Source organism: Centroberyx gerrardi, chromosome 20 (assembly GCF_048128805.1).
Source record: "Centroberyx gerrardi isolate f3 chromosome 20, fCenGer3.hap1.cur.20231027, whole genome shotgun sequence".
NCBI lineage: Eukaryota > Metazoa > Chordata > Actinopteri > Beryciformes > Berycidae > Centroberyx > Centroberyx gerrardi.
The window spans coordinates 7,740,504-7,762,108 of NC_136016.1; the positions used below are offsets into that span (position 1 = coordinate 7,740,504).

The 21,605-nt window shown below is 43.1% G+C and overlaps 2 protein-coding genes across 4 annotated transcripts in view; one reads left to right on the forward strand and one right to left on the reverse strand.

Annotated features, from left to right (window-relative positions):
• Positions 1 to 21,605, forward strand: part of anapc16 (anaphase promoting complex subunit 16) — a 126,522-nt gene that overhangs the window by 27,924 nt on the left and 76,993 nt on the right. The gene's annotated exons all lie outside the window — the stretch shown is intronic.
• The window catches only part of pald1a (phosphatase domain containing paladin 1a), a 49,901-nt gene that overhangs the window by 18,106 nt on the left and 10,190 nt on the right, over positions 1 to 21,605 (reverse strand). For all 3 annotated transcript variants that reach the window (XM_078290835.1, XM_078290834.1, XM_071907763.2), the window contains exons 3-18: positions 21,472 to 21,574; positions 20,838 to 21,017; positions 19,840 to 20,004; positions 19,580 to 19,740; positions 18,744 to 18,819; positions 17,280 to 17,434; positions 17,084 to 17,180; positions 16,562 to 16,666; positions 15,779 to 15,874; positions 15,508 to 15,642; positions 14,986 to 15,102; positions 14,332 to 14,511; positions 14,015 to 14,212; positions 13,360 to 13,500; positions 13,137 to 13,208; positions 11,004 to 11,144 (exon numbers count right to left, since the gene is read on the reverse strand). In XM_078290835.1, the coding sequence (XP_078146961.1) occupies positions 11,004 to 11,144; positions 13,137 to 13,208; positions 13,360 to 13,500; positions 14,015 to 14,212; positions 14,332 to 14,511; positions 14,986 to 15,102; positions 15,508 to 15,642; positions 15,779 to 15,874; positions 16,562 to 16,666; positions 17,084 to 17,180; positions 17,280 to 17,434; positions 18,744 to 18,819; positions 19,580 to 19,740; positions 19,840 to 20,004; positions 20,838 to 21,017; positions 21,472 to 21,574 (2,122 nt within the window). The remainder of the gene's footprint in view (positions 1 to 11,003; positions 11,145 to 13,136; positions 13,209 to 13,359; positions 13,501 to 14,014; positions 14,213 to 14,331; positions 14,512 to 14,985; positions 15,103 to 15,507; positions 15,643 to 15,778; positions 15,875 to 16,561; positions 16,667 to 17,083; positions 17,181 to 17,279; positions 17,435 to 18,743; positions 18,820 to 19,579; positions 19,741 to 19,839; positions 20,005 to 20,837; positions 21,018 to 21,471; positions 21,575 to 21,605) is intronic.

Below are 21,605 nucleotides of genomic sequence, written 5' to 3' on the forward strand. Positions count from 1 at the left end.
GACAGACAGGTGAGCAGTAGAGTAAACTCAAACTCTGACTCAGTCTCTGGCCCTTTTAAACCCCTGTTTGTGATTCACCAAGATGTGCTCAGCATGTGAACTCCTTTGTCTAAAACAACCTAGGGTACACATGCCGTCTGTTGTCCATAATCATATCCATATAATCATAGTAATTTAGATCAAGATTTGGCCCTTTATGTCAGGTTTGATCTCCTCATTGTTAGATCACTGAACAACAAGTCTTGTTTCTTGTGAGCAACCTCATTGTTTACCTACCCGTCTTTACTCTCCATTCTCACACGCGTACCCTTCGCCGACTTTGCAAAACTTTCAGATAGGTAAGAGCGCCGCAACTTCGGGCCATGTGTCGGTTTTAAACGTGGTGGAAACCACTGCCACCCGGCGCAAAGCGGCGAACCGGCACAGACTTTATACCCAGACTCAGTACCCCAGGTGGAGGCATGGGCAGTGAGAGGCTCATGGAGGCGGTCATCCATGGGATTAACTTTAAATGTCACCCTGAGTTATTTGTGGGTTTCTTATCTTTTGAGTCCATAATGTTTACCTTTAAAAACCTTTTCTCGGGCCTTTGATAGTTAGTTTGTGTGCCTTTGAGTGGTTCTGCTGTGGTCTGTGTGTGGGTGAGTCAGTGCTGTTGTAGGGGTAGGACAGGGGGTTATGAAAAGCTGTATTTTATGTATGTGTGTGTGTGTTGTATGTGTTGCTGAAAGGGTATTTTATTTTAGAGTATTTTATATATGTGTATTGTATTTCTTTCCTTCTCTTTCCGTCTAAGCACATTGAGCTTACCTGTGTATGAAATGTGCTATATAAATAAAATTGACTTGACTAGACTTTAATAAAAAACAGCTTATTGTAGGTTTGTTGGTGTATCGACCTCCAAAATACAATAACGATTTCATCCCTGAATTTCCAGACCAATACGATTAACTGTTCCACTGTGAGAAAATTTGAAAACTTTGTTAATCAACTGGTATCGTTCCGAAAATCCAGTGGAGAATTTCAATTCCATTTGCATGGCTACATTAGATATAGCTGCTCCCGTTAAAACCGAAAGAAAAAAATCCAACAGTTTTCCTTGCTTTCCTAAGTGCAGATAAGCTGAACAATGATGGAGGAGTAGCAACTAAATGTTTTTAATGTATGTATGAAGGAATGGATTCCTTTAACACCACAGTTATGGTTGCCAGAGAAAAGTTCCTCTCTATTCTTATTATCGAAAGCCACCGTCATCCTACAGTTCTAATTTGTATCATATCATATTGATCAAATAGTAAATGCTTCACTGGCTAGTAATATGGATAATTCTCCTTAGGAATTTGAGTTTTTGATTTTTTTTTTTTTTTTTACCAAAGAATTGAAATAGAAGATATCAGACACCACCTCCTGACCTGGGTTTTCCAACAGCTTCCCTAAGTGCCTTCAAGCAAATGTAAGCTGAAACACTTTTCCTCATCACTGTGTCTCATCTCATGTTCTCTGGATGTAATACACACTCAACTCTTAAAAGAGGTCAGTGTTACTGTGTGTCCTAATATTCTCTCAATTATAAGCAGCTCAGTGGCAAGCGGCTGTGTACCTTCTTATTTCAAATGTGCACTTCTCCAGCCTCTTCTTAAAAAGTCTAGTCTGGACCCTTCCATTCTCAGTTATTATAGACCCATTTCCAAACTTCCATTTCTGTCTAAGGTATTGTTGTTTATAATCAATTAACTGACCACATGAACAGAAATGATTTATCTGAAAAATTCCAATCTGGAAATCTGGTTCTAAACATAGCACAGAAACTGCTTTACTTTGAGTTACAAATGATCTTCTAGCAGCAGATGCTGGTGAATGTTCCATTCCAGTTCTACTTGACTTTAGCGCTGCTTTTGACACAGTTGATCATAACATCCTGATAGATAGTCTTAGAGACTTTGTTGGAATTACAGACACAGCTCTCAATTGTTTTATATCATATCTCTCAGATAGACAGTTCTCCATTGGGATGGGTAACTCTATATCCCCCTCTGGACAAGTTGTGGAGTACCTCAAAGCTCCATTCTGGGCCCTATTTTGTTCTCTACGTGCTCCCACTTGGTCATATAATTCATGGACACAATATTTGTTTTGTCACAATATTGGTTTGCTGATGATGCAAGGCTATATTTCCCTGTAGCTGATATTAAATGTTGTATGTCTCAAAGCTTTTTTTCAACTTCATGATAAATCTCAGGTTGTTTTCTAATAAATGTGCTAGCAGCTACAGTGTTATATTTGGCAAACCAAATGCTACTTGTAAAATTCATGAAAATCTTGGCAATTTGACAAACAATATCAAACCGACCACCAGAAACCAGTCATTTTTGAATCTGGTCTGAACTTGAGTCCAAAGAGTTGTTTAGTTAAGAAATTAACTAAAAAAAATACGCAATTTCTTCTTTCCTTTTCTGACTTGGAAAAAGTTATTTGTCCTGTATTCTTGTCACAATCAAAAAAATTCAATGTCACAGGCCTGTTAGACTCTTAGTCTTGTTAAAGCAATAAATGGCTTAGCCCCAGCTTATTTAATGGAGCCGTTAACTCCCTATGTACAAAAGCGTAGTCTTAGATCTACAGACAAAGCTCTCTTGACTGTTCTCAAGTCTAGACTGAATTCAAAAGGTGAGCATTTGCCATCAGGACCTCTAAATGTTGGAACAACTTACCTGGGGAAATTGGAGTAGCTAACTCTCTATCTTCTTTTAAGACACAACTGAAAACTCATTTTTATAAACTTACTTTTAACTGCTAACATTGTAGTTACATACATCATAGTACTGCTTTTTGCTGTTGCTTTTTTGCCTCTGATACTGTATGATTGCATTTTCTGTATTTCTATTTTCTTGCAGTTTTATTCGTTATAAAGCACTTTGAAACTTTGTTTCTACATATTATTGTGTGCTACACATTATTATTAGTATTATTATTATCATTATTGTTATTATCATCAAAACCTTAATAATCCTCAGCAGACAGAGCGTATTCATCCCCCAGACATAGGGATGTCTGGAAAGGAGACACACACATACACACACACACACACACACACACATACTACTTACATATTCCTATACACTACTACTGTATGTGCACACATATGCAGCCTAAAAAACTTCTTATAGTACACATATAGTATACATATGCACCAACCCAGTCAACATATATTTAATTCACACTGAGGCTGTTTTTCGTACGCACTGCCATTTTTTAAGAACCCATCCATCCATCCAGTCTGCCAGCCAGCCCCGTCGGCCAGTAGTGAAGTAATCAAAGTTATATATCATCTGGCCTCAAGCTGCAGGACTGATCTTTATGGATCATGGTGGTGCCCAAGGCTGCTTTTTAAAGGAACACAGGAGCCATGTAGCAGCCAGTCAGGAGAGGGGATGGAGATGCCTTTACGTTAATGGTTTCTACAGATTCCAAACCTCTGTCTCCCTTTTTCCAGTCGCTGCGCTGATGAAATCATGAAGTTGGGGTTGAAGGGGGGTTGAGAGACCAGCTGTGTCAATTCATATATACGCAGATCTGCCATCAACCAATATGTCTATCTAACCAAGGCTTAAGAATGAATGTGAAAATGCAGCTTGTGTCGCAGAATTCAAATACTTTGTCAGTGACATCATCACAAGATTATGATCTCAAAAAACATATCTGATCTATTCTTTTCACCAGATGCAAAATTCATAATGTATCCACTTATCTAGGTTCAAAACATTTAGACTGAATATGAAACAGCACTAGCCAGCACTTACATCAATATGATCCAACACAAAAATGTATAAATAAATAGAAACACGGGAAACCATTAAAGTAATATACAGTATAATGAATTGTCACACCTATTTCTTAGGCGTAGAACTAGAGAATTTAGACAGCAAAACATCTACATCACACGTCTGGTGAGTGCAGATTACAAAAGCCGCAGGAGGAGACTGGGCTCATCAACTTAGTCTACACAGAGACTGGAATATCTGCCCACATTAACCACATATATTACGGTAAATACTGTACATGCACATGCCTGGCAACGGAGCAAATGGAGACTCTCACTGTGAATCAATCATTTACAGAGCTATCTAAATACCTTGCAAACCCGACACTGTAGCATTACAATGCCATGTGTGCAAGCTACCACTAGTCAGAGTCGATAATTCGAAACCTCTCTTGATGCCCTCTGATCAATTTTGTGCTACGGGCTGCTAATTAAATTTGTGATTAATGCTGGTGGCTGACAGCTGGTAAATGTATTGATGGTCACGCTAGTCTTTCCTTGTGAAGGGGAACCACAAAGCTGCTGTGAGCACCATGACGTTGGTTCATTTTCTCTTAAGCCTGATATCTGCAGTCCCACAGTGTCCCTATGGTAAACTATGGAATGGTTTTAGGCGTTGAACTAATCTTTATTTTATATTAACAAATAATGTTATACATTTTCGCCACAGAATGTTTAAGCAATCTGCCATTACATTTTCAATTATTACCCAAAAGAATTCAATTAAGAATATAAATTGAAAGCAGCTAAACTTGCTTTATTGTAAGCTGTCACTGTGGGAAAGAAAAACACATTTGACGAGCCAGGTCTGAATGTTCCTTGCTGACTGTTTCAGGTGCTGGCACTTAGGAAGTGGTTATGGTGTCGTTAACACGGGTTTCATCTGTTGCTCAACTGTCCTCACGTATGAAACACGGCTTCCCCACTGGGACATTGTGAAAGCGTAATTCCTGGAGCAACTCAACCCAGTCACGACTTTTGCATATCCCAAATGGTTGGCATTTGAGCCACTTGGTCATTGGGATTGTATTCCCTTAGGCATTTGTTCAGTGTTGGGAGCTAGCTAGTGTGAAAGCTAAGGCAAAGAGTGAACCTTTTTTTTTTTTGGTGAAATGAATTGGGGCTTTGCAGAATCCGTCAGATACCACGACCACAGCTACCGGGGGCATGCTTAAACACTCAAGCATGGTTTTAAATGTTGTTATTCCTGGTCTCCGGGCCTGGGGCAATGATAGGTTTAGTGTGTGGGGGCAGGAAATCGCAAGCCTTTCTGCGCAGTGCCCAGTGAGGTCCAAAGCGCCGTCCTGGGGCCATTGGTTAAGAGGGGGTGGGGGAGACGAGGGAGGTCAGGGCAAGGGCCAGGCCGGGGCAGTTCAGTTATTCAGGGGCAAAGGGGATAGACACAGGCATGCTCATAACGACTTCTGAAGTGATCAGCATGTAGGGAGAGGCAGAGCATGAGAGCTTGATCCCTTGCAGGCAGGGTGTAGCATGAACTATGATAACTGCAGAGTCACACAGGCTAAAAATCCCTGTGGTTTTATACTGCTTTGCTTTTTTTTCTCTTCTGTTTCTTACTCCAGATTTTTATGTGTGGGATGCACAGTACATTGAAAAGGAGTTCTAAAACACAATTGTTGTTCTAACCAAATTTTGCTTACTGTGTGGAGGCATGCAATGTTTATGGTTGATGGTTATATGCGTACACTGTGCAACTGCATTGCGGACATGACTTTTTTTTTTAACATATTGTTAGTGACTGCTGTATCTTGTCTATATGTAGCATTTAAGTTGAAATGAATGGAACTGTAAAAGCACAAGTAGTAGTAATGATCAATTTCAATATGTCAATCTATATTGAAGACTATTGTCAGGACTGGAAACATTCTAGCTGATGAGATGTCAATAGTGTCAATAGTGTAAGTACTGCAGTGACAAAGGTCTGGAGTCCTCATTAAATAGAATTATGACAGCCAGCCCTCTCAATGCTGTCAATGGACTGAATGAAACTGAATAACAGCAGATAAAAGCACATAGTGGGGAATTATTCACAAAAAACAGGCGTTCCCCAGCATGTAGCACAGCTTTTAAGCCTATTTGATCATTCTACGCCATGCTTCTCTGTAGGCCTAGAGACTTTTCAATTTCTCAAAATGAAAGGCAAGTGTTTCTCTTAAAGGAAATGTGACTGGCCTGTTGAGTGCACCAATCTGCAAAAACTTACTTATGTCAGAAACCTGGCAACCCAGTGGGCAGGTGTGAGAGGGGAGTAATTTAAACATTCTCCCCTGCATTGTCCCAACTCAGTGGTACGAACTCGCGTGGCAAGACTCAGAACACAATGATTGGGTCTGGTGTTGTTTTAGTCTTGGCTGAATGATGAAGATGCATGACTTGCATGCACCGACTTTAAGACTTTTTTAAGACTAGTATTTGCTGCAAATTCACAGCTATTCTTTGCAATTTGTAAACAAGGCACATAATCAACTACCCCCAGAAATGTATTATTTCAGCAGAAAAGCTACAGCCGAAAGTGGCAGCCACCTAATGGATCATGTCATGCAAGACATCAGTTGGGAATTGAAACACTCACTAGATGTATTAAGCGAGTTCCATTTGAAGTCACTTACAGCTGTGGAAACTCCCTTAAAATAAATGTGCTCCTGAATAGCAACTGGCTAGAGCAGCTGCGTATCCCCCCTGCCTCACCAAACCCCTCCGGGAAGTCCCTGGGGATGCTTTATTTATCCCTGTGTACCCCCCCTAAACACACACACACAAGACTACTGCTCATAAGCTGCTTAGGCTCAAGGTTAAGAGCACAGTGGGCTATAACACAAATCCCTACTGTCTGGACTATTTGTGAACAGACGGCTGTGTTAGCCGCATCCAAATAGTTCACCTGGTTGCACCTGCTCAAATGTGATTTAGAGAACCTGGCAACGCGATTTGGTCAAAATAAGTCATTTCGTAGACAGCTGCTGCAAATATTGCTATTGGCAGTGGCATGTGAGAGGCTGGGAATTAGGAATAAAAACAACAACCCCTGGCTCCCCCCTTTCCTCCCCGTCCAGCCTGTGCTGGATCTGACTGAGAGGCTCTTTTCAGAGGCTGCGAGGCCAACCCGCACTTCAGCCGAGAAGGACCTGTCTCTGCTTCAGGTGGGCTCCTTTTTTGCGCCAATATTTCCTTTGGCCGTCACAGATCTCCACCTTGTAATTGGCCCACTTATGTCAAGCGGTCATCCTAATTGAGAGGAGAACTGTAAATACAGAGGATCCTCAAGCGAAATGACTATGAGTCTGAGATAAGGACGCAAAGCTGCTAAATGCCAGTTCCAAATTGGCCAGTATGGTTCACTGACCCCTCCAGCTTGTCTGCCTCTTACCATTCCACCTCTCTTCTCTCTCTCTCTCTCTCTCATTTGTTCAATTCTTTCTAATCCCTTGTTCCTGTTTCTTTGTAAAAGTCATCTGGCTGCCAGTGTTGCGGTGGTCTCCTCAACCCCCTAAACCCCCGAGTATTTGGCTCAGTTCCTCCCCCTGCCTTCCTGAAGACGTCCGTTACCTTTCCTCAGAAAACCTGCTCACAGCATTCTCCCCTTTCTGAAAATATTTTTCCACTGCCCCGTCCAAACCATGAGGGCCTTTCTTTGGACACACGTACACACAGCATGCTTCGCGGTCATTCACTCCAGCACCGTGCTTTCTAGTTTGCCCTTTCAGCACCTGGGAGAAGAGAACTCATTTATTCTCAGCAATAGATGTAATAGCGTCTAGTAATGTGGCGCTGCTACACTCAAATTCAAGGGCGTGTTGAGAGATGAGACAAGAAATTAGGATTGTAAAAAAAGCAATACAGCAGAAGCTCTCACAGTCTCGCTCAACAAAAAGGGATAGGAGTTGGGTTTCTGAGATTGCCTAAAATTTCCATTTCACCTGCCATTTTTGATAGGCTTTCATGACCTTTTGATGTGGCCTGCTGGGTGGAAGCGTGCAATGTTGAATAATCACGGTTGCATGCATTAAGAGGAGAATAAAGTCCATGAGTAAGCTGCTAGGGTCAGGCTAAAATCAGACGAGGCCATGCCACGCCCACCCAGGTGGTCTGGAAGGCAACACCACGCATACTAGGGCTAAAAGACGTACTCATCACACATATCTAGAGATATATTTGTCTGTGGAAGTGGGGGATTAGACAAGGCACACAGCAAGAAGGAAGGATGGAGGGAGTGGGGGCTGGAGAAATGAAGATGGACGGAGTGTGGTGTGGGCAGCAATAGGGGGGAAAACAAACCGATGAAGAGATCGAGGTGATGAGAGTGTATGTATTTAGCAACAAGTTTTCACATCTTGTAGAATCAGATTCCCCGCTCGCCTCCAAATCCTTTGCAATTATCACCAAATAAATCCCAACAGCCTGTTTCTCATACTCAATGTAACCACAACACACCTATAAAAAACTACAAAGCCTCGCTGAAGGAGAGCAAACAGCGGGAGAGGTTATCTGAGCAAACAACGGTGTGTGCCGAGCGCTCGGGGCGATTCTCTACCTCACACTGACTTGACAAAGGGAAAAAAGAAGGACGAGGAGGACGGAGGAGGAGGAGGAGGAGGAGGAGGAGGAGGCGGAAGAGAGGAGAGGAGAGGAGAGGAAGCAGCCTCTCTGCAGCATTGGCCCCGCTGCCGGGGGAATGTTATGAGGTGTAACTGGCTGAGCGAGTGTGTGTTGGAACTGGACATCCCGCTGGCGGCGGAGGACGCAGTCTGTAACGCAGCGTCACGCCTGGTCGACAGCGGGGATTTACAGGCCCTTCATGAAGCCTTTTCGGAGCAGACTTGACCCCCCCCTCCCCCTCCCCCCACACCCACAGGCCCCCTCGGGGAGCTCGCGGACGGTTCGGGTCCCGGTGTAAATACATTTTTCTCTATCAAAGACACATTTTCCAACCGCCGTCGGGGAGGAGGGGACTTCGAGAGGAAGCGAGGAGGGGAAGACTACGTGAGGAGAGAGTGGGAGTGAAGGTGGTTAGGGAGAAGTTTTCCCCTCTGCCCCTCTTCCCCCCCCACCCCCCTTCTTTTTTTTTTTCTGCCCCGCTTTTCTGCTGCTGGTTGCCGGGGTTCTAGCAACATCTGGCACTGTTTATCACCTGGCCCCGCCGGCTCATGGAGGAGGGAAAGGCCAAGAGGGAACACGGTGCCAACCTGAGGTCCTCCACGCACGGGCTCATAGCAGGGTTAAACTCTGGGACGGGGTTGAGGTCACTGCGCTTTTACCTCACACCATTTAAAATAGAAATCGTTTGTTTGCAGTTAACATGTTACTGATTGGATAGAAATGAAAATGCGCTTCCTGAATTAATTGATCTGAAAGTGAATCGATCACAAATGTTCCCTGGAGGGAAAGGGCGACCTGAGGCCTGGGGATTTACTAGGCTGGCATCAGCGAATTCATGAGGGACGTACAGCTAAAAGTCGCCACACTTAATAGCTACAAGAAAACCTGTTATGAAGTATCGATTATGATTAAGAGGTGACAAATTGGAGCAAGAGAAAGACATAATGCAGACAAACAACAGAAAAACTAAATATCACCACTATGAGACACAGAGAGAGAGAGAGAGAGAGAGAGAAAGAGAGAGAGAGAGAGAAAGAAAGAAAGAGAGAGAGAGAGAGAGAGAGAGAGAGAGAGAGCGAGAGAGAGAGCGCATAAGACAATGAGGCCCATTGATATTGTGGAGACGGGGCTGGGTACCTCCAGCACCATGAGCATGGCTGACGGTGCACAGAAGCACATTGATTATAGTCTGCATTACAAATGGCTAAAACAGAGCCTTGGTCCTATAGACGCCACAGCTTCAGGAGAGACCTGGTCCAAAGACAGGACAGAGGGAACATCTTGCAGTCTTCACAACCCACTATTTGACCTGTTTGTATCATATTCATTACACTGAATGTGCAAAATATTAGGGATATCTTCCTGATATTGAGTTGCAGCCCCTTTTGCGCAATCCACATTTCAAATTGTCTCAGAGCTTAAACATCATCCTCCAACTCGTCTGTTTCTCTTTATCTGCATTTCCCCCTTTGTGACTAGTACAGATTTAATTAGGGAAATGAATAAGGGATTCACCTGGATTCACCTTATCAGCGTACTTCATGAAAAGAGTGTTTCTAATATTTTGTACATTCATTGCATGTAGCAACTGCAGTAACTGAAACCTGTGTGGTATTTGATACTGATTATACCTCGGACAGCACTGTGTTCACAAGCCAAAGTCAAATCTCAAAATCCCTCAAGTAATCACTTCTTCTACAGCCCTATTCCTACACACTTTTCCATTTCAAAGCATTTACCACCCCAGTGAATTTCACTGAGTTGAGCCGTGAGATAACTTATCGTGTTGCACCTCAGTTCCTTCTCCTCAGTTTGCAGCTCCACAGTTAGTAATTTGTGCCTACATAGCATTGGATCGCTCTCATTCATATGTCCCTTGGGTCCAAACTGTGGCTAGAAAGATTAAAACAAGTTCTTGACGCCATCTATGGGACTCATATGGAAGTGTCCACCTAAATAGATGCTGACATGCTGCTTGTGTCTCTGCATGAAGACTACAAATTTATAAATTATTGTTTGTATTCGTAAATAATTTTCATGATTTGTTTTAAACTGCTGTGAGAATGATATGGGTGTGATTTACCAAAACACAACAATTCAGATAGTGTCCAGGAAGTTGTCAATCATAGAAAAGTATACTTTAAATACTCTCATGTGATTGTCTATGCTTTTGGACACTAAATATCTTGTCCTATATTTGCAATTACTGGCCCAGGTTTGGAAAACTCATCTACATTGTGAATTTGCATTTAATGGGTAAAGGTACCAACTCACAAGGTGGCCCTAAAACACACAAACTTCTCCACTACGCTGTACTATTTATTGTGACTGGATGGTGCTACTGTGGTTCTTCTCTGAAGTGCACTTGTATTAGTTCTTCTTCTCTAGTATGATTTTACTAGTGTTATTATTTTAACCTCTTTGCTTTACTGTTCTCAATGTCAGTGTGTAAAGTGCCACTTGTGTTTGAAATCCACTTCAAGTCAAGTGGATGTGATGTATCTCAGGGTTTGGTCAATAATGATTAGTTATTGAGTGATGATAAAGATTTGTCCTCTGACAGTACCTGTCTGTATGTGCAGATGATGATCTCTCTCAGGTGGTAGTGCATGGGGGTCATGGTCTCGCTGACCGAATCCAGGGCCATGTCCACCTCCATCTTCATCCTGTGGCCGTCGGGCAGCAGACGCACCAGCTGCATCACTACCTGGACACCGGCACAACAAACACACAGTCAGTCCAATAGCAACATCAGGCTCTGCCATCATGCCATGCCTAAATGTGAAGTGTTGTACTATAGGAATCAAAATCAAATAAATGTTGTGTTAACATTCATCAAAAAGCCATGCAAAATCTTGTGAAGCCTGTTGATCGTGTCAAAACCCAGCTGATTAGAGCAGTAAAGCCTGTCATTCGTGACCTAATTGAAATGCACGATGGTGTGTGTGTATGTGTGTGTGTGTGTCTGTGTACTGGCATGCTGGTGAAATGTTGACCTAGCTGAAGTGGGGAATGACCCCCATGTGCATGTGTGTACGATAAAAATACCACAACACTGTGTGGCAGTCTGCTGCATCAATCCATAACGAGCCATGAGATGGAGTTTACAAAACGCTGTTGGTGGCCCCGACTGCAGCCGGCCCATTTCACTTGCCTTAGATACTAACGATGATGGCAGCCAGGCAGCTGGGTAACTAAGCCGACAAGCAGGCAGGCGACCGGGCAGGGGCGAGAGCGGGGGCAGGGGACAGAACAGGCCTCCAGGCAAGACCCTATTTCCTCATTCAGTATGTGTGTCAGCCCAGCCTGCCAAGCAGCCTGACATCAGCATGCAGCCTCACCCCTGTCCTCGGGACAAACCCCACAATCTGATGTTTATGGAAGGTTAACCCAATTATAGTATCGAGACCAGCGTGAGAGGAAAAGTGGACGTCACTGACAGCAGCTGGTTGACCGAACAAATGATTCATTTAGTTTTACCTGCCGATATATCAATAGGATACGGTTTATCCCTTGATCCTCCTTTCCTCAGAGGCATATCTAACACTATACCAGATCCCACAGCATGCAATGCTTTGTAGCTCGCAGCCATAGCAACACCTTTTTTGGCAGATAAGGCAATGGGGATGGCAACATCACACATCCTTCAAAGGCTGAATTGGAGCCAAGCAGGGTTTCCGTAGCAACCACTCTGTGTATCCCAGAAACTCCTCTAGCCGGGTTGCTGTGATTGGCATGCGCTATTGTGAGCCTGCAGAGCGCGCTGCCTTTCACTGTGCCCGTGTTTACAGTGCTAAAGACAAGCCCGGCAGGTTCGACCAACCACTGATTCATCGTCACAACACAGTGCGAGAAAACGTCCAAAGGCTCCCATTCTGAGGCATTATTGTGACTAGGAGAGAAAGGCTATGGCTTCTGGGGTTGTTTGGCTACAGCGGCCCTTTTCAAGACTTCAATTACAGGTGGAGAGTTAAAACTTTAGACATTAAAAGCGCTGTAGATTTCTCCAACATACAGTTTTACAGCTACATGTACTGTAGTTTGGTTTGGAACAACCAATGGGTGATGGATTTCACTGGAGTCATGTCACAGTTGAACTGAATGGCATGAATGGCAACTTTACAATTGCTGTGCTACTGGAAATTAACAGAAATAAGATCATATGCACACACAAACACACACAGATGCACACAAACTCACACACATCTCCTGCATTTAAGTAATAAGCTGTAACAATTTCATATAAATGCATTTCCGTTTTGCTACTCTCTCACCCACTGCTGTAACACAATAGTGATTCAACCTATAGCCAGTTCATGAAAGCTTTTACAGTTGCTGTTCTGAACACCCGGTGTCTGGTAGGTCCTGGAAAAATCCTCTGTTGCACATGAAGTGATGCGTTTCATGTTTCCAGCAGCAACAACAGTGGTTGGTTTGGAATCAATAGAAAAATAACTGGGTAGTTAGCATGAGCAGTGATAGCCACCATGGCTGAACAGACAAAGAGAAGAGCGCCACCTACAGAAACTCAAACTGCATCAACAGAAAATCCAAGGAAAAAGACGTCACAGTACTGGACACACTGTTTGATTGACAGCTGATCTCTGGGAAGCCAAAGAAACCCCCCAAAAACAAGAATCTCAGGAATTATCACTTTAAATACTTGACAAAATAGAGAGAAACACAGCATGTTACATACCTCAAATTCTCCCTTTGTGTACTTGGCATCAGGAACGCTCACTATCTCGTCATCACCGAACTCAGGAAAACCCTGTAGGCAGAACACACCGGTTTTTTCATGTTATTTTTAATGAACAAAACATAACAACAGGCACATTTGATCTGAGTTTGATTTGAGTAAATCAGTACTGAAACACTGATGGCCTTGGTGAACACGGGGAACATTCCGGACAGCCTCTTACATTAAAGTGCCAGAGAGTGAGAGAAGCGATGACCATGGCGGTAGTGGTCCTGCCCTTGCCATTGGGGCAATTGAAAACGAAGGCTGAGTGCGAGTCCTCAGCCAAGGCACTCTTCATGGCCTCCATCAGCCTGTCAAAGTCCTGAGGATAAGGACACACACAAATGTGCAAACACACACATATATCAAATGTGCTTGTCTTAATGAAACTATGATAATATTTCTAGTTTTTTCACTGACTAAATGTTATGTGTATATAATATGGAAAACAATCATTCCTGTGATATCAAATCTTTAACACATTCTTTACATTTTTTTACACTGATTCAAACTGAAATCAACAAAAATAACAGTGAAACAGCAAAAATGGAGTATATTCAACTACAATGATGAAGAAAATGGTAAAAGGCAATATGGGTGGTTATAGAACAGTTCAAGACTGTGATTAGACATGCTTGTTATTGTGAGTGGAATAATCACTTAGACGGTGACACTCCAAACCACTAGAGGGAGCACAATGCTTAATCATGTCACCCCTCTGCATTACACCCAGCCACTGCAGTGCCTCTAGATAGAAGCTACCATTAAACCCTCTTCATCAAGACAAGTCTCTTGCTTGTGATACTGTGCGCTTGTGTGTTTCTGCATGTCGTTACCTCCTCTGTGGGCGCGCTGCAGTCAGGCAGAGGGATGCGTTTGTAGACGAGGCCCTGGTGAGAGCTTTTGTGCTGGTTGAAGGTCTCCTGGACGCTCAGGCAGCTCTTGAACATCTTCATCTGCTTCTCCTGCTCCAGCGTCACCTCCAGCCACTTCTGGGCTCGCAGGATCTCCTCCTTCAGGGATGTCTCCAGTTTCTGCAGGGCAGGAAGGGACATGAAACCATTTTTACCTCAACGCCCCGAAGCTAGAGCGATTTCTAAAGCTTTTGGTAGTATCTCATAACACTCCAGTTCAACTCTCATCATCCGTTTACCTCTATTAGCTCTGGGTCAGATGACAGGACAGAAATGTGCTGGTCCAGACAAGAAGGCTCCCTGGGTGTGAAAACCTGGCCATTGCCTTCTAGCACCAGCTCCTCCTGCAGGTTGACCCACAGCATGTGGCCGTGCTTCCTCTTCTCATCCGTCAGGTGGGCCAGCACTGCACCGGTAGCCTGCACACAGTAAGGTTAAGCTTAGATGGCAGTAGCAAGAACTCCGACTCGAGTGTCCTAAGGGCAGGTGAGTTAGGTCTACTCAGTCTCCTCAAGATTACCATTGTCATTCAGTCTACTTGTATTCTCATAAGTATTCATGACTGTGGGGATGCATATTTATGATGATTAGAAATATCATCAGGTGGATGTGGAAATCAAAGACTACTTACAAACTATATAGAAAATTACATTCCCACGCCAAAAAAAATACACTAACTAAAATAACTACTTAGTATGACAAATACACTCTGTCTGAATGGCAATTACAGTCTTTCAGTTATATAAATTAAACAATCCACAGCAGGCTGCAATCTCTCCTGAATGACATACGATTTTGTTTAGGATTTATGTGATTAAGTAGGTCCTTATCATGACTCAGAGTATTTGTATTCATATCTAGATATGAGGGAATCTGATGCCAGTTGGCAGCACCTCTGATGTCGGCTGAGCCATTCCATAAACAGGCATCTTGGGCACGCGTCTGAAGTTGGCCACCTTCATCTCCTTCACTGTGCTGAGCACGTCTGGAGCTAAGTACTCATCAGCAACCTGCACAAATACATCTAGTTACACACTGCATGCATAACACACAGTGCATTTGTAGACAGAGATGATTAGACAATTATGTAAAAAGATTAGGAATGATATTGGATATCTTTCAGAAAAGATGGATTCCATGTGGCAAACGTTATCTGTAAAGCCTGAGCTAAACAGCCACATGCTTTGTATGCATAAACCCTGAGCTTGATTAGGAATGTATTTGTTATACACACATTTCACAATATGATGTATGGATGAGTCTTGTAAGCTCATGTGGACTGAGCACGTTGACTGCATGACACTGAAATTAATTACTCCATCAATCAATATTCATACAGGTTTTGGTTTCACATTACAAAACAAAACCACATTATCATGAGTGTGTGTGTGTGTATTTATTCTGGGTTGCCTCACCAGGACCCGGGCTCCTCTGGTGACCAGGTCGGCCGGGGCGGACAGCTCTGACAGGTCCATGCAGGCCAGTAACCTGTACAGCCACGGATGGCAGCACATCCACTGGCTGAAGTTGGACACAAAGGCGAGAGGATACTGCAGAACACACAGGTGCACAAAACATAGAATTACAACTCTATTATTTTCATAGCATAATATGTTCTATTTTGAAGAATATTCACACCGTATCGGTTAAGAGACTGAGGCTGGAAAAAACACAAAATGCTTTTACCTGTTCATGAAGGTAAGAGTTGAACACAATCAAGTAGAAATAGCGCTCCAAGCTCTGCATCGTTCTGTGAAGAAAGTAGTCTTTGGTACTGCTTCCCTGAAACATGTAAAAAAAAAAATCAATGTCTGCACATAGTAGGCAACTAGTATTTCTAGTGTTTTTTGTAAAAGGCATTATTAAGGGAAAATTTCAATTTATCAAAAGTTGGAAAGTACAGAGGGGTTTAAAGCAAAAACAGTTTTTCCTCTTTCTCTTAATATGTTAAGTTAAACAACTCAACTAAACCTGCACAAATGTCTCATAGACAAGATCCCACTGATCTCCTGATCGGAGAAAAGAATGCTATGAATTAATTATAATACAGCCTATCTATAAATATAAAGGCAGTAAACTGTTCTCTGGCAGCAGACAACTTGTGAGCAGTGTTCCCAGCGCTCATAGGCCCTTTTAAAATACCATATTACTTTATTAAATATGAGCCATTGGGTGGTGCCATTCAGCTTTCTAATGTTATCCGTTACATGTGTCCTCCATCATCTCTCCACAGCCACTTCAATGTACCCAAGTTGAAAAGGACTTTTTTTCTGTATCGTCAGCACTCTTTTCATTCACTCTCTCACTCCTGCCTCATGTAGCAGAACACGGGCTGAGCAGCGATAGCCTTTCAAATCAGGAACCATCTGAGGTGCAAGGTGCTACCTTTGAAGTGAAATTATGTGATGCTGTCAGCACAATAGATTGTTTCGCTGCTACATCACTGCCAGCAGATACAACATCACCAACCTGAATTTTGTAATCTTCTCCGATCCCCTCCAGCTTGCTCTTGTTCTCGTATATTGCTTCTTTGATGTTGTGCATTTCTGAACACAGGGCGATAGCTTGGTCAACCTATCAGATAGTTGTGAAAATGAAAGAAAGGACATGATCAACTGTACGCTTTGCAAGTTTCATCAAGTTAAACTTAACACCTTATTGTACCTTTTTAACGGCAGTTAGAATGAAATATAAGACCAAGTTGGCAATTGGGAGTAAAGGTGAAAATAAAAACGGCAGAATATAGTCAGATCTGCGTGACTGGGCTGAAATCTACTTGGAAAAACAATGGACCAAGAAACAGTAACATTTATCAGACCTCTAAAAGTGAATTTCATACTTAAATGCTTTATTTAACCGTATTCCAGACCTTTCAATACCTTGAGTTTAAATAATATGAATTCAGACATTTTAAGACTTATTAAAGACCTGCAGACGCCCTGTATACATTTTTCTTAAGTCAGGTGTGATGCCGTAGTTGATCTCTTTTACCTCTTCCATGACCTCCTGTCCATTGGGCAGCTTGTTGATCAGAGTCTGGATGACCTGGAACAGTGGTTTGGGCTCTGGAGCTGCAGCCTCCTCAACTCTGCAAAATAAGGCAAACGGAGTCAGCTCCTATCTATTCCTCTGCTGCTTCAAGTCCAGTTTTCCAGGTGAATTTGATGCCGAGATGCTGAGTTCTTACTGTGGCGGCTGTTGCGATGTGCCCTTCAGGCGATTCATGACCAGCGTGCCCAGGATCATGGCCAGGTTGGTGCGGCCGACCCCCACCTGGCAGCTGAAGAGCAGGGCGGGCAGCGGCCGGGACGCGTCCTGGCCCAGAGACAAGCTGGGGCTCTCCTGGAAAACCCAACACAAAGCGGGGGTGGTGTCAGGCTGGGCAGTAATTCAATATAATCGTTTATCGTCTTTCAATAGAATCGTTTCGTGATGAAATAGTAACAGAGGTATCGTGATACACAATCTGTTGTCTAAATTCATGATAAAAAGCAAATACTAATTAAAATCCCTCATGAAATCTATCTGAACGAAATTAGGGAATATTATATGAAAATTAGTTTCATCGTATTTTATATTACCTTGCAGTTCAATGTGATGAACATCAATCTGACTATTTAAAATGTGATTTTGCATATGTTAGCAGATATCATTATGTATCAGTACAGAAATAATTATGAGTATTGTGATAATAATTTTGGCTATATTGCCCAGCCCTAAGCACCTAAAAGAGGTAAATCATTAAGGTGGTAATGATATGTTACTATCATAGTTACTTGTAGCCTTACAATGCACAAGTGTCCCAATATACAATGTGGCCATGGAATTCAACAACATTTGGTCACTGGTTATTATCCTTAGTCAGAATTTTGGAAATATCTAAGTTGAATAGAGGGAAACTGCGGTTTGAACTTCAGCCCCGTTTCAACCACTGAAACGGGAAGTAAGGGAACGTCCAGGAAGTTATCACTGCACGGGCAAATATGGCCTGCCATGCCTGAATTCCTTCAACAAGGAACACTCCAGAACAACACTGCCATAACTAAGAGTGGTGAAGAGAAAGAGAGCGAGAGAGAGAGAGGGAGACAGAGTGCAGCAGGGTTTAGTACACCACCGATCCACACTGTTCAAAAAAACAAAAAAAAAAAGGAACCACTTTCCAACCACAGGGAACTGGACAGGCTGCTGCTAGGGAAGTAGCTCCAAAAAAGGGCAAAACAACCTAGGGAAAGACGGGGCACATCCTGTGTGAGTGAAGGGCAAGATGGAAACCAGACAAAACGGATGGCCCCGGCTATTCCCCGCTGCCAAGGAGCGGACACAAACTGATTGCAGACTCAAGGTTTTCTGTCATATTCATAACTATTATGGTTATTGGTGATTGATAGCACACATAGATTCAAAAGGCTATGTGTTAAAAAAAAAAAAAGCTACTTTGGCCTTCCAGCTACTTCACTGAGAAAGTCCAGATGCTCTACAATATTCCACCCATTAATATCTTTAATGGCACATCAAAACAAAATCATAAATGTGGCAACTGCATAAACCTAATCCCCAGCAAAGCACAGCCAAAGTGCTATTTGATTGGTGGACCAATTGGTGGACTAGTACCATGATTGGTGTAATACAGGTGGTGTTTACATGAGCTTACCCTGAGTATGTTAACAAATGCATCAAAGTCTTCCTCTAGGGGCGCTCCCTCCATTGGTAGTGGCAATCGGTAGTACCTGCAATACAAGAGAGTGTCACCGAGGTTTGAACTTCAGACAAAAAAAAATGACGCCTGTGTTTTGTCAATATTGCCCATTTGTTGGTCATGACACATTGTACGTAAACATCGAGCTGACCTCAAATAAGACTCAACAGCTGAGCGCTCGCCCCTCTCTGTTGTTGTATTAGCTAATCTCATGAGTCTTGGACGGAAACACGGGCTCCTCCAACAGTCCACAAGGGATGATGGGAGAGATCAGAATCACGGTGGAAAGCTGCTCCGTCTTTTATCTTATTTATTTTATATCTTTAATTCTAAATGTGCCCTTCTCTAAAAACGCATCACCTGCAGTTTCACAGAACCTATATTCAAACATGCAACTGCTTTCAAACAGAAGGACAATCCAGGCACTCCAAATATAGAAATATAATCACGAGGAAGAAAACACTCTTAAAAAGCCTTTATTGTAGTGGCTAAATCATTATCATCTTGACTGCACAGGGTCTGAAACTTTTAGTGGTTTTAGTGCTCTGCTTGGGGAATAATATATTCTCTTGCCCTGGAAATGTCATGAGCGACTCACAACATCTCAATAAAGATGACTCGGCTGATCTGATTGCAAACAGGATGCTGCAATCTCTTCTTTGCACAAACAAGCACTGCACTATTTACAACCTGCGCTGCATATATAGTGTAGCGGGAAGCCGCACGCCGCCCTATCTAAACTGCCGGTGGAGTCGAGGAGCCGGGGCTAATAAAGGCACAATGTAAACAACCTGTAGAGTGGCATGGTGAACATGGGTCTCTTATAGACCTCTTCGGTCACGTGGATGTCCTCCTCGCACGTGATCGTCATCTTCTGCGGCTCGTCTTTGAAGTACTCGATGTCGTTGTAGACGTAGAACACATTTTCGTTGAGCTTGGCAAAGTCATGGAGCTGTGGGGGGAAGAGAAGGAGGAGGGGGGGAACATTTTAATGCCGGTATACATTGTGCGTGCTGAAATGCTGAGATGTTGAGGAAGTGTGTGTCGTCACCTCCTTCCTGATGGTCAGCTCCAGGCTCTCCACCAGCTCCTCCTTTTCCAGCCCGTGGAGGTTCTCATGTAGGTTTTCCTTCCTCCTGGGGGTGTACGGCACAAAGTTGTCCTCCTTGTGCAGGAAAACCACCGGCTCCTCTCTTACACAGAAGAATATAACCTCCTGTGTGCACAAATAGGGGGAGATGGGAATTAAATAATAGCCTGGATGGCTGCTGCCTCTGCCAGCTTTGCCGCTTCCAAGAGCAACTGGAAACATTCTGTTGTCATATGATGTGTACCGTATGGGTAAGGAATTTAGAGAGGGCTGCTGTATAATTTTGTCAATTTCATTTCAATTACGGTCAGTTTTCTAGCTGCTCTAAGCAGATAGATTCATTTTCCACTGCTCCACATGACCACGACTTTCTGTTTGCTTAGGTCTACATCTCACCCACAGCCTAGACTGAGCACTTGACTCCTCAAATATTTACAGACAACACTACTAGAAAGAGCCTAGGCCAGACACCAACACAGACAAATGAGGTGCAGAGAACCTACCCGTGAACCTGTGAGCAATTCACGTGAGCTTATGTGTGGTTGTCTCAAATTCTGCCAATATACTGTAAATAAATATGTATAGAAGATAGGGATGAGACGATCTGCTTATCTAATGATACGATTCGATCGACAATTCAGTACAACCACGATACAATGTAATAAATAAAAGTTCTGACTGTGCAGAATTATGTTTATTTCTGAGACACAAATCTTTCTAGCAATTGCATTGGCTTGCTAGAATGTAAACAACAATTTAAAAATATCATTACAAAGTGCAAATACTATCATTTGGATGAAGAGCTTGTGAAATTGTCTCATTTGTGATTACTACAGCAGAATAAAATGGAGCTCATATTACAATTCATTTTTCTGCCCCACAATACTATTGTCACATTTTTGTATTGCAATGTATTTCGATATATCGTCCCATCCTTAATAGAAGAATAAAACAGTGACCTCTTGGCCTTGTGCCTGGAGCCTCTGGAGGACCTGTTTGAAGCCATTCAGGCTCGGCTGACCCATCCCGTACAGGGGGTACGATCCCTTGACTTGGCGGAAGTTGGGCGCCCCATAGCTGCCCGTGGTATTCAGGACATCTGCCTTGCTGTACACATCCTGGACCATGAAGTACTGCCCCTGTAACCCAGGCAACTTTCATCAGTGTGGCTGTTGAATTCAATCGAGAGCACGGCATTGACAAAATACATGTTGAAACATGCTTTCCAACTTTCCGACAGGCATTCATTAGCATTTGTGAATTTTGCAGAGCAATCAGGTGAAAGCGCTGATCTGTGTGTGCAAACAGAAACTGCAGGCCGACGCTGACAAAACACTGCATGCCTGAACAGCCCCGTCAGAGGTGACAGAGCAGATCAAAGCCCCGATAGGAGGGTGACAACGTTCCCTACTCAATGGCTGCCCCAGATCATAAAACAGCGCATGACAATGTTCCTGAGCCGCTATGCAATTTGGACATGTGAATGTGAAAAAGGGCAGGCATAAAGAAAAGCGGAGATGATTCGACATCTTTTGGTCTGAAAGAGTGGTGCTTTTTTATATCTAAGAAGGCAGTCGTGTGTTTTGTCCTTACCTGCACCAGATAGTGCTCAGGCATAGCGTCCGATATCCGACCCACTTTGTAATTGGTCTTGAGGATGTCATCGTGAATCTGAAATTCCTGTCTGCAATTATACCTGCAAAACAAAACGCATTCGCAGAGAGACT